Source organism: Euprymna scolopes, chromosome 34, assembly GCF_053919585.1.
Source record: "Euprymna scolopes isolate OS-2025 chromosome 34, ASM5391958v1, whole genome shotgun sequence".
In the NCBI taxonomy this organism is placed as follows: Eukaryota; Metazoa; Mollusca; class Cephalopoda; order Sepiida; family Sepiolidae; genus Euprymna; species Euprymna scolopes.
In genome coordinates this window covers 22,009,874-22,022,373 of record NC_136515.1, presented here as the reverse complement: position 1 = coordinate 22,022,373, position 12,500 = coordinate 22,009,874, and the positions used below count along the sequence as shown (strand labels likewise).

Below are 12,500 nucleotides of genomic sequence, written 5' to 3'. Positions count from 1 at the left end.
AAAGTTGAATTTAACTTGAAAAAAAAACAAAACAATGTGAACAGCGCGTTCAACATTGTAGCCGGAGCTTATTTGGCAATAAGGTCACGTGAGTCGATTAATGGGTGCTAATGCACTTACTGATCCGCGCTATTTTTTAAAATCGTATTTCCAAGTTTAATTAAAGTTTTATGCTTTTTTGGTATTTTTTTAGATTAGGTCCACCTCCACAATTTTCTTTTAAATGACAACTTTTAAAGGTTTCCGACTATGCTGAATACGGAAATCGCATTGAAATTTTGCAGAAATAAGTAGTTATCGAGATATAAATAGTTGTTTTATGCATTGTATTCTTTGGCGTTCATCTTTGTTACGCATGTAGATTTGTTTATGACGCACGCAAGTGTGTAAAAAAGATGGCCGCCAGAGATTACAATGCATTATACAACTTTTTATATCTCGATAACTACTTATTTCTGCAAAATTTCAATGCGATTTCCGTATTCAGCATAATCGAAAACCTATAAAAGTCGTCATTTAAAAGAAAATTGTGGAGGTGGACCTAATCTAAAAATTTACCGTTTTTTTTTTATTCAATTGTAAGGTTAAAGTACAGAATAGGTACAAAACATCCTCTTCTCCCCATGTTAAGAATGGCTTTTTAAATAATAACGTTATTATTTCAGCACGGATCAAGAAGTGCCCGAGTACCCAATTTCTTTAATAAAGAAAAAGCATTCATATTTTCTTATATAAAATCAACTTCTGTAAAAAAAAAAGAAAAAACGTGTACTTTCAATTTTTGTTAAAAAAGGTTTTCTTAAAGAAAACAAAAAGATATAGTAAAAAAAAGCAAACAACAAAACATTAATTGGTATTCATGCAGAGAGTGTTCCGCGCTGAAATGATAACATTATTATTTAAAAAGCCATTCTTAACATAGGGAGTTGAGGGGGTTTTGTACCTATTCTGTACTTTAACCTTACAATTGAATAAAAAACATATCACAAAACTTTAATTAAACGTGGAAATACGATTTAAAAAATAGCGCGGATCACTCTCTGCATTAGCACCGAAAGTACAGAATAGTTAAAAAAAAAACATCCATAATGGCTTTCTAAATAATGTTAATGCTTCAGTACTGTTCCTTGTCTGCTTAAGTTTAACTTTTGTTTATTAAATTGTTAGGTGAACGTCCAGAATAGTTACAAAACACACCTATTCCCATGTTAAGAATGGCTTTCTAAATAATAACGTCATTATTTCAGCAGGGTAGCTTCTCTGCATAAGTACCATGTTTTGTTTTTAAATTGTTAGGTGAAAGGACAGAATAGTTACAAAATACCGTCCCCATGTTAAGAATGTCTTTCTAAATAACATTATTTCAGCACAGTATTTTCTATGCATACGTACTATCTATTTTTGTTTATTAAATTGTTAGGTGAAAGTATAGAATAGATGCAAAACTTCCACCTCATGTTAAGAATAGCTTTCTAAATAACGGTATTATTTCAGCATGGTATCTTCTCTGCATAAGTACTATCTTTTGTTTATTAAATTGTTAGGTGAAAGTATAAAATAGTTACAGAACACCCTCCCTTTCCTATGTTAAGAATGGCTTTCTTAATAGCATTATTTCAGCACGGTACCTTCTCTGCATAAGTAGCATCTTTTGTTTATTAAATTGTTAGGTGAAAGTATAGAATAGTTACAAAACGCCTTCCCCATGTTAAGAATGGCTTTCTAAATAATGTTATTATTTTAGCACGGTACTTTCTCTGCATAAGTATCATGTTTTGTTTATTAAATTGTTAGGTGAAAGTACGGTACTCATGCAGAGAGTGATCCGTGCTGAAATAATAACGTTATTATTTTAAAAGCCATTCTTAACATGGGGTGTTTTGTACCTAATCTGTATTTTAACCTTACAATTGAATAAAAAAACATATAATAAAACTTTAATTAAACATGGAAATACGATTTAAAAAATAGCGTGGACCACTCTCTGCATTAGCACTAAATATTATTTAAGCACGTTACCAATCCGTAAAATTTCTTCGAAAAAAAAATCTGTACTTTTACCAAACAATTTATAGTGTTAATAATAAAAAAGTTAATATTTTCTGATATCGAAAAAAACAAAAAACAAAAACAAAAAAAAACAACAAAAAAAAACAACAAAAAAAAACGACTTCAACTCAAAAAGCAAGCGACAAACTTCTTTTTTTTTTGCCTGATATAATAAAGAAAAAATGTTTAAATTAAAAAATTTGGAAGATAAACAAATGAATTATGTTTTTTTTTTTTGTTTTTTTTCACTTATCGAGTAAACAGAAAATGAAATCTTCTAATTCGTTTTGTCAAATCGTGGTGTGGGAAATGAATCGAACCGGAAGTTCAGTTCTATCAACAAAACAGGTTCGCACTAACGGCTTACGAAAAATAATTTTATTTTATTTAATATTTTAATAATTGGCGATGTAAATTTATTTTAATAACATAGAAACATCCATCGACTCTAAAGATGCGTTGTCTGAAAATTTCAAATAAATTGGTAATGTAGAAATATGGTTGTATCAACTTTGAACGAACCAAGAATTACATTTATATATATATATAGATGTAAGAGAAATTTTTACTTAAATAAAATGCGTCTACTACATTTTTTCCCCACCTCCCTTGTGGTAAGGCTTTAATCAATCTAACATTAGTCCACCATTTTGTAAATGCTAAGCTTCTTTGTTCTACTACAGATATTTTAATCATCATCTCTGGATGCATATACCATACACTGGATAAGACAAGGGAAACTAAAGCTGTAGCCTTTGCTATATCCAAAACTTTTGACGGGGTCTGGCAGGAAGGACTTCTCATGAAAATTAAATCCTCTGCTATTTCTGGACGAATACTTAACATAATCAGATTCTTTCTAGACAAAAGAAAAAAATGCTAGTAGTCCTCGATAGCTGTACGTCTAAGCAACATGATACTAATGGAAGGTATACTCCAGGAGTCGATCTTTGAACCTTTGTTATTCCTGATATTCATAAATGACCTTCCTGAAAAAATTGTGCTAGATGGGTATATTTGCTCATGACATTATGCTCTGTAATAGACATGACGGTAAAACGAGTATTCACATATCCAAAACCATAGAAAACGACCTTCTATTGGTAGTGGAATGGAGCCATAAGTAGTTAATATCATTTAATTCTGCTCGGGGTAAGTTCCTTTTCTTTAACAACTACAAAAAGCCTTCTTTTAAACCTTTCTGCAACTCCATGGGATGGAGTATATGCAGTTCTTGGTCATTTTTTCCTCCATGCGGGGCTTCACTCATACCAGGTGTCGTCTGAGTGTTGACTCGCTCTTGAATACCATCCTGATGTTGTAGGGGGCACATATTCTCTGAATCTTTTCGGAGATGCCTCGTATGTATGGTAGGCAGACCGTTGGAGGTTTTTGGGTTTCATTCTCCTCTCTTATACTATTAACACGTCTGGTGGATAGTATGCTATCGGGGTAGTTGTTATGACGGAGGGTATTCTTCAACCTGACCATTTCTTGGTGGTATGTAATGGTGTAGCTACTTATTGTCTCTGCTCGATGTTGTAAGCAGCATGCGATTCCATGTTTAATACTGTATGGGTGATGGGAGTTGAAGTTAAGGTATTGTCCGGTGAAGGGTGAAACATGCCGCCCCCTTAAAGTAAGGGTGGAAGAAGACCGAAAAGCGGTAACTAAAGGGGAGACAGAAAAATCGGGTATAGTCAACCATGTCTGGAGGGAGAGGGGGAACCATCGCCCCCTATGGGATGAAGTAAAAATAATAAACAGAGAGACCCACTGGAAAGTGAGAAAACTTAAAGAAACAGCTCACATGCTCGGACATAACAACCTACTGAGCAAACCAAGCATAGAGCTGAATGCAATTTGGACACCTCTGATAGAGAGAGAAAACGTTGAATAACAACATAGGTTTAACATTAACAAAAACCAACTAAGAATTGTCCTAGTGACATATGGCCGAGTGGTCCTAGACGTTGTATCAAAGTTTACAGTTATCCAAAGATGCTGAGTTGAATCCTGAACAAAGACAGTGAAAAGTAACATTCAAAACAGAGAATCAGCAACTATGTCCCAGAGCCTAGCTGGAGTCCGACCACGGTACCCCCGTAATAATAATAAAGGGTTGGGTTCGAGACTCCTAACAAACGGTTCCCCAGTTCGATACAAAACACCTGATGAAGGCCGGAGAGCAAAACGGCCGAAAAGTTCTGACTATAACAATCAAGATGAGGAAGTCAATCTCAATGAATGAGCCATAAGTAGTTAATAACATTTAATTCTGCTCGGAGTAAGTTTCTTTCCTTTAACAACTACAAAAAGCCTTCTTAACCACCGATTGCCAGGACAAATAACACCTTACCTGAGAGCACATCTTTCACACTCCTCAGCCTATGTTGCAATGCCACATCCCTGTGACTGATTTACAAGTATTTTAATGGAATGTGCTCTGATAAACTCGTAGCACGTGTGCTCTCAATGTGTATACTCTTGATTAACCCGACAAGCAGTAAAATTCCAAAAATCATCACAAGATTCTTGAATTAGTTGCCATTAGTCCCTGAAAAACTCATAGTATTTGGGTCTTCTCGATGTACACACTTTCGACTAACCTGACAAGTAGCAAAATTCCTCCCCTTTACCGTTGAGGTTCCTAAATGCTGGAAAGCTATCTATCAATAGTTTCTTTCCTCAGACTTTGGAATTTCTTCCCTGTTTCCTTCTTCTTGCATGTACTAACCTGCAGAAGTTTAAATGTAATGTGAATAGACATCTCGTTGCTCAACTACTCTCAATTCCCTGCTAAATAAGATCCCAAATAGTAGCCCTTTTACGTTCCAAGCGGCAATATGACTTGTTTAGAGTGAAAAAGAGTCAAAGAACAAATCTTAAGAAGAAGTTAAAATTCATAGAATCTTGCTTAACTGATGTCTAATAAATTTTATGTCATTTGGTTTATTCTAACCACTGTTCTCATCTCGGAGGTCATTCTTCAAACGTTTCAACCTATATAATCTCAGACCATCTTCAGATTTAGGTACGTCTTGCAGAAGCGTAACAATTACAAGAAACATTATTAACCACCGATAACCATGACTAGTTCTTTGTTCAAACTCCTCGGTTTAACATTCACAGGCAACATGAATTGGAATAAATACATTGAAGACATTGCCAAGGCTGCTGTACAGAAAGTGGCTCTCTTTACAGTGCTAGAAAATTAAATATCGTGTATATCTACAAAGCAACCATTTGCCCATGCATGGAGCATTGTTGCCACATTTAGGCTAGTGTATCTACCACTAGTCTCTTCCGGATTGACAGGATACAAAAAAGTCTTCAACCTAATAGGTCCCGCAACCTCCAACCTCTGTCCCATCACTGCAGTGTTGTATCCCTGTGCCTGTTTTATAAGTACTTTAATGGAATGTGCTCTGATGAACTCGTAGCACTTGTGCCCCCCTCAATATAAATACTCCTGACTAACCCAACAAGCAGCAAAATCCCACTCCTTCATTGTATTCCCTAGATACTGAAAAGACTTTTACTCTAATAGTTTCTTCTTTTGAACTGCTAGACTTTGGAATTCTCTTCCGGTCTCCTCTTTCCCTGACTGCACATGCAGAAGTTTAAATATATGGACAGATATCTCGCTGCTCAAATCTCTGTATAGTGACTCTGCAGATATTGTCTTAAATAGTAATCATTTGTGTCCACAATCCGACAAAACGAACAAGCATTTTTGTTAATTACCTTCTTGACGTTTTATACTCAGGTCTACCTGCAGGCAACCCATGAAGGTCCCTTTTCGATTCAAATTTAACTCAGCCGTATAATCCCCTGATGGAATGGACACTTTGGGAATTGAGAATTCAGAGGATGGCAAAAAATAATTCCCCTAAAGAAACAAAAACAAAAACAAAAAATACAAGTACAAGGTCAGTATAAACAATTAGTAACAAAATACAGTACAGTATATAATACACATGTATATTATAAATAACACTGTAAGGCGGGGCAAATACCGTAACTAGGTTCTGGAAAAACATTGTATTCCACATCATAACCGGAAAAAACGTATTCTAGGACCATCGTATATCAGGGTTCTACTGTATGGGACGATTCCAAAACTTTCCAGATTTTGTTTTAAATTTCCAATTCTGATACAATTACCAACTCCGATTTCGATTCTTTTAAAATCACTAAATATTAAGCTGTAGAGTTGATTATTTTTTTTTTAGATTACCATAAAAACCCATGTGATATATTTTTGTGAATGTAAGAATCCACTTATGTGGATGATCTGTACAATTTAATTTTGTTTGTAGCTTAAAATCAACACACATTTACCATTTTATCTTTACTAGCAGTAATGGAAAATTAAGTTTTAAACAAAAACAAACCAAATAAAAAACAATTACAAAAATTGTTTTTGGCATCAGAAAGCAGTAACCATTTTCTCTGATTCCAATTCCGATACCTTAAATTGTTCCAATCTTCTGGATTCCCGATTCCAATTCCGATTAATCATCCCAACACTAAAAACTATTTTCAATAATTGTGCTGAAAAGCAAAATTAGCGTTCATTCGCAGCTGAACATTTTGCTAACCGCATTTCATTTCCTCTCATGATATGAGCCATTGTTGAAAATTCATGGATTAAGGAAATTAAAATAACCCCTTCTATATATTCCTTTTGTCAAACAATAAATTCTTAAATCGAATATATGTCTCTATATGTTGTTTTTTCAGAATTTAAAATTTAACCACAAAACTTATATATATGTGTGTGTGTGTGTGTGTGTATATATATATATATATATATATATATATATATATATATATATATATATATATATATATATATATATGGCATATTTCATTAAATAAATAACACGTATTTGTTTATTAATTCTATTTTCGATCCTTTCCAGCTTCCAAATAGCAGTCTTTACTTTTGGTGGGAACTGGCTGATGTAATCACTATGTTTATCAAAAGTCTGAGTACTTTCCAATCCTTCAGGATTCATCATCAGGGATAAATTAATCTAACTGGTTTTGAACAACTTATAACTGAACATGGTGGTAGCATTGGCCAATCATGTTTGTATTTGCATACAAACAGACATACTACCAAAACCCCTTAATTTTTTTATGATATATAGCTAAATACACATTATGCTTCATTATAAAGTTGGGTTTTTTTCTTACCTTTTTAAAGGGACACTTGCAAGGAATATTATGTTCGATCATTGGTTCTGGACAAGAAGGTATTTTGGCAAGGAGATCACACAAATCGTCGTAATGGCAAGATCCAACATTGTCGATGCAAGGAATTTCTATATGGATTGGTCCAACTTTCTTTTTCAATACGACATCTCCCTGAAAATCAAAATTCAAAAAAAAAAATTAGGATTTCATTTAGTTTCTTGCTTATAATCCAATGCTCGTTTCTTTTAATAATTACATGAAACCTTACTAACCAACAATAGCTATGGCTAGAGATACTTTACCTGAGAGCACTTCGATCAAACTCCTTGGCTTAAAGTTCACAGGAAACATGAGTTGGAATAGATACATCGAGATTATTGCTAAGGCTGCTGCAAAGAAAGTGGGCTCTCTCTATCGTGCTAGAAAGTTACTTATGCATCTGCTACTAGTCTCTTGCTCCTAGACAGGGTCCAAAAGAGAGTCGCCAGCCTAATAGGTCCTGAACTGTCATCTGAACTTCAGGCCCTGTCCCATCGACGAAATGTTGCATCCCTCTGCCTGTTTTACACATATTTTAATGGTAGATGCTCTGACGAACTACTGGCCCTTGTACCCCCTCCACGAAAATACCCACAACAAACCCGACAAGCAGCAAAGTCTCGCCCCTATACAGTTGAGATCCCTAGATGTAAGAAAGCCTTTTCCTCTAATAGCTTCTTCCCCAGAATTGCAGGACTTTGAAATTCTCTTCCGGTTTCCTACTTCCCCAACAGTACTGGCATGCAGAAGTTCAAGTATAATGTGGACATTAAATACAAAATCAATGGAAATATGTCTGATCTTTTTGCAATCCAATATGGCGACATAAAACTATTTCACTACGTCTGTTTTGAATTCAATTTGAGGGGGGGGGGCTATAAACACTACAATAAGTAAATATCCTTTTTTATTTATGTTTTTTTTTTTTTTTTGCAGACTTTAAATTTTTCCATTTCCTTTTATTTGCATTTTTTCTTCACCAAATTCCTTTTTCATTCCATATAAAAAAAAAACTTCCCAACAGTTTTTTTTTTTTAGGAACATGCATTTGTCTCTGAGGAGTTGTTTAGTGGTTTTCCACTATCCAACGAAACACGTGTAAGACGTACTTCATTAAAGAAAAGAATAAAAAAAACTTGAGAGTGAATTAAATAAATCTTCTGGTTTTGAATTGATAACTAATGATGTGCATGCTCTGACTATGAAGATTCACTTTCATTGAGCTTATTTGTTACAATTCAAAATATTATTTGTAGATATATATATATATATATATATATATATATATATATATATATATATATATATATATATATACAGTTAAAGCCAAAATTATTGGCACCCTTTCAATTTTTACATTTTTCAGAGAAAAAACCATTTTTTCACTAATTATTTTTATTAAAGTGTTGATGAACATTTATATTGACCATCTACAAATCTCCTGAAATACTTTTAGTTTATTATAAAATATTCAAAATAAATAAATATTAATGATAACGAAAAACAGACGAATTCAAATTTATTGGCACCCTTTAACAATAGCCACTTGCAAAGCCTTTGTTTTTAATAACACCTTCCAGACGTTTTCTATATGACATTACTAAATTCCTACACACATCAACAGGAATATTAAACCATTCTTTCTTGGCGATATCTTCTAATTCCCTCAGGTTCCTTGGTTTCCTTCTTTTCACATTCGCCTTCACCACAGCCCACAAGTTTTCCATTGGACTCAAGTCCGGACTTTGACTTGGCCACTTCAGGACGTTTATTTCATTATCTAAAAACCATTTCTTCACCGATTTCACATTGTCCTGTCGGAAAACCCAGTTGGTTCCAAGACTAAGGGCTTCTGCAGAAGGTTTCAGATTTTCAGTCAATATTTTAATGTATTGATCTTGCCTCATGATGCCATCCACGGTGACAAGTTTTCCAGTGCCATTGGCCGAAAAGCAACCCCAAAACATACAGTTTTCTCCACCATACTTCACCGTAGGGACTGTAATCTTTGGGTTGAAGGCTTCTCCTTTCTTCCCCCACACAAACAACACATCTCTGCTGCCAAAAAGTTCAATTTTAGTCTCATCTGACCATAAAACTGAACCCCAAAAAGTTGAATCCTTGTCAATAAACTACCGTGCAAACTCTAAGTGGGCTTTAACATGGGAGAAAGTTTTGAATCATATTGAAAACACCATACTTCTTGATAATGTTACTCACTGTTGACACAGGAACTTCAAAATGCTTAGAAATGGATTTGTATCCACTACGTTTCATGTGTGCAAAACTTGGCGGGTCGAGGCCATAAAAAGAAACTTTCTCCCAGAACTGTACGACAAGTCATTCGAGAAGTGGAAAAAGACACAAAAACTACTGGTAAGAAAGTAGTCCAACAATTGAGCGATCAAGGTATTGAAATTTCTGTTTCAACATTGAGGAGGGCACTGAAGTCACACGGGATTCTGGGGTACTGACCAAGGAAGACTGCTCTCCTCACCAAGAAACATGTTAAAGCCCGCTTAGAGTTTGCACGGGAGTTTATCGAAATTGAGAAGGTGCCAATAATTTCGGCTTTAACTGTATATATATATATATATATGAGAACTTTGGATTATTCACTTATTATAATCAGTAGATATCTCACTCCTGATGCAATTCTCTACCTATATAAAAGCCAGGTATGGCCACATCTGGGCAGGAGCTGCTAGAAGCAGCTTATCCTGCCTTGACAAAGTTCAAAATAGACTTTGTAGCTTAGTGGGGATGCCCTTTTCTCCTCCCTGCAACCTCTTTCCCACAGAAGAGACGTTGTCAGCCTGTCTCTGCTTTATCGTTATTTTCATGGCAAATGCTCAGCTGAGCTTCAATCTATGGTCCCCCTCTCGCCAAACTTTCACAAAAAACACTCGTCTGGCAAAAACCACTATCAATAATTTCCTGCACTCCTTGTCTGTGCCTAGACCTAAACGTAGATTCCACAAACAAAGATTCTTTCTTAGAACTGCACGCCTGTGGAACTCTCTTCAGATTTCCTGCTTTCTAGCTGACTACAATCTGATTGTCTTCAAGTCCAACGTAAACAAGTTCTTGATGAACCGTCCCCCCTAAGTAATCCAATTTACAAAATTCCCACTACTTATGTTTAGTACACTATAATCACATTGACTAATGTATACCAATTAACCCTTATCCTCGAGTAGCCTCCAGGCCTTGATAGATGGTGCTTCCTGCATATTCCGGCAGTTTCTGTCAGCTCCCAGTCGAGCTGACTGGGTATTTACAAGAATCAGGTGCTTCAAATGGTTTGAGTTTTTATTTCTATTACAATTTTCATGTGACTTGTTTCTTTCATGGATTTTTTTTATGGATACAGCTTGAGACAAGGCATGAAGGCATTTGATATAAGAAGAATATATATAGAGTGTCTCAAAATAAACCATCTATTTTGATGCTATTTATATCTCACAATAGATGCTTAATTTTGGTACACACACACACACATATAAACACACACATATATATAAACACACACACACATATATATGATGAGAATAATGGAAATAGTATTCAGACGAAACAGAAAAATAAAAAGGAACAAACTGAGTTATGTGTTCATCAACGTTTCGTCTTTATTTCGAGACTTCCTCTGGATTAATGAAATTAAGAAAACAAAACACCAGTACAAATATTTAGAAAATATATTTTTGATGCAATGAAATGTTTGACCCTATTTCATTTCAGAAACGGAGCACCCCCAGGAGTACCGGCAATCTATAGTCCTATAAATTGGGAGTGGGGGAGTTGTGTATTGAGTTATATATATATATATATATTTTTTTTTTAAATGTAAAGAAAACATAAAGAAAAACCAAAAATTAGGCACAAGGCCACTCAAAAATTGGGGAGCTGATCATCCTCGTCACTGCACCCTTGCTTGTCTATGCTGATCTTAGCTAAAGTTCTCATTCACCACAATACCTCAAGCACACTGGAGGTCGTTTGCTTGTCTAGCCACACTGATGAGCTGTGAAACAGCAAAACAGTACTGTATGTGGATATATATATATATATATATATATATATATATATATATATATATATATATATATATATATATATATATATATGATGAGAATAATGGAAATAGTATTCCAATGAAGCAGAGAAATAAAAAAGGAACAAACCAGGTTATGTGTTCATCAACATTTCGTATTTATTTCGAGACTTCCTCTGGATGAATGAAATTAAGAAAACTAAACACCAGTACAAATATTTGAAAATATATTTTTGATGCAATGAAATGTAATAGAATGTGCTGAACATCTCGAAGGCCTGAGAAAAGATTTCGAGAGACGATATGAGGAACTCGTTGAGACAAATTATCCACTGTGGTTCAAGATTTATCAAACTTTGAACATGAAGATACTATGGAACCTGAAGTAGTTCAAGAACTTTTGAATTGAAAAAAATATTCAAAGTTGTTCAGAAGAGTTTAAGATGAAAAGGTTTTTGATACATTGAAATGAAATCAACACATCCACAAATTTATGACTTAGTTGAGCCGAGCATATTATCCTTTCTGACAACCTGGCTAGTAGAAGTAGGCTTTTCAGCTGTTGCAGATATCTATTATATAAATCTAATCTGTCTGTTTAAACGTATGTATGTATGCCTAAAACTTTCGACAGAAACGACGGATTTTCACGAGATTGGTATCGTTTTGAAGCTCGACCCTTCGGACAACAAATATCGAAAAATTGGCTAAAAACATTAATTCTTTCACCCTTAACTAGGCACTTTTCTACAAGGAAGGGTCGCTATTTTCGCCAATATTTTCGAAAGCCATCCCCTCTTTTCGATTGTCTAGCGTTAATTTAAACCTTTGCCACTTCCAGTTTGGCGATGGACGCAACAGCAAAGACGTCACGTTTTTTTTCACGTTTTTTTTTCCTCCTTTGTGGCATGGGTTCGAGTCTGCCTGCCTACTACCACTTTTTTTTTTTTTTTTTTTTTTGCTCAACACACACGTCCAAACACCCAGGCAACGCCAGGCATCCAGGCTAGTCCTTACGAAAAAGAGAAACAAATTGGATATTAACGAAAGAGGGACGTTAAGATTGAAACTTAATAAAACGTTTGTTATTGACTATCAAGAATTGATTGAAAAGCAGGAAAAGCACAATGTCTCCATTCAGTCTCGAAAGACA

General features: G+C 34.7%; 1 protein-coding gene across 1 annotated transcript in view; it reads right to left on the bottom strand.

The window, feature by feature from the left end:
* LOC145259127 (ganglioside GM2 activator-like) overlaps nt 1-12,500 on the bottom strand; it is a 21,961-nt gene that overhangs the window by 4,171 nt on the left and 5,290 nt on the right. Inside the window, exons 3-4 of the mRNA XM_080116806.1 lie at nt 7,255-7,425; nt 5,797-5,941 (exon numbers count right to left, since the gene is read on the bottom strand). Coding sequence (XP_079972932.1) covers nt 5,797-5,941; nt 7,255-7,425 — 316 coding nt within the window. The remainder of the gene's footprint in view (nt 1-5,796; nt 5,942-7,254; nt 7,426-12,500) is intronic.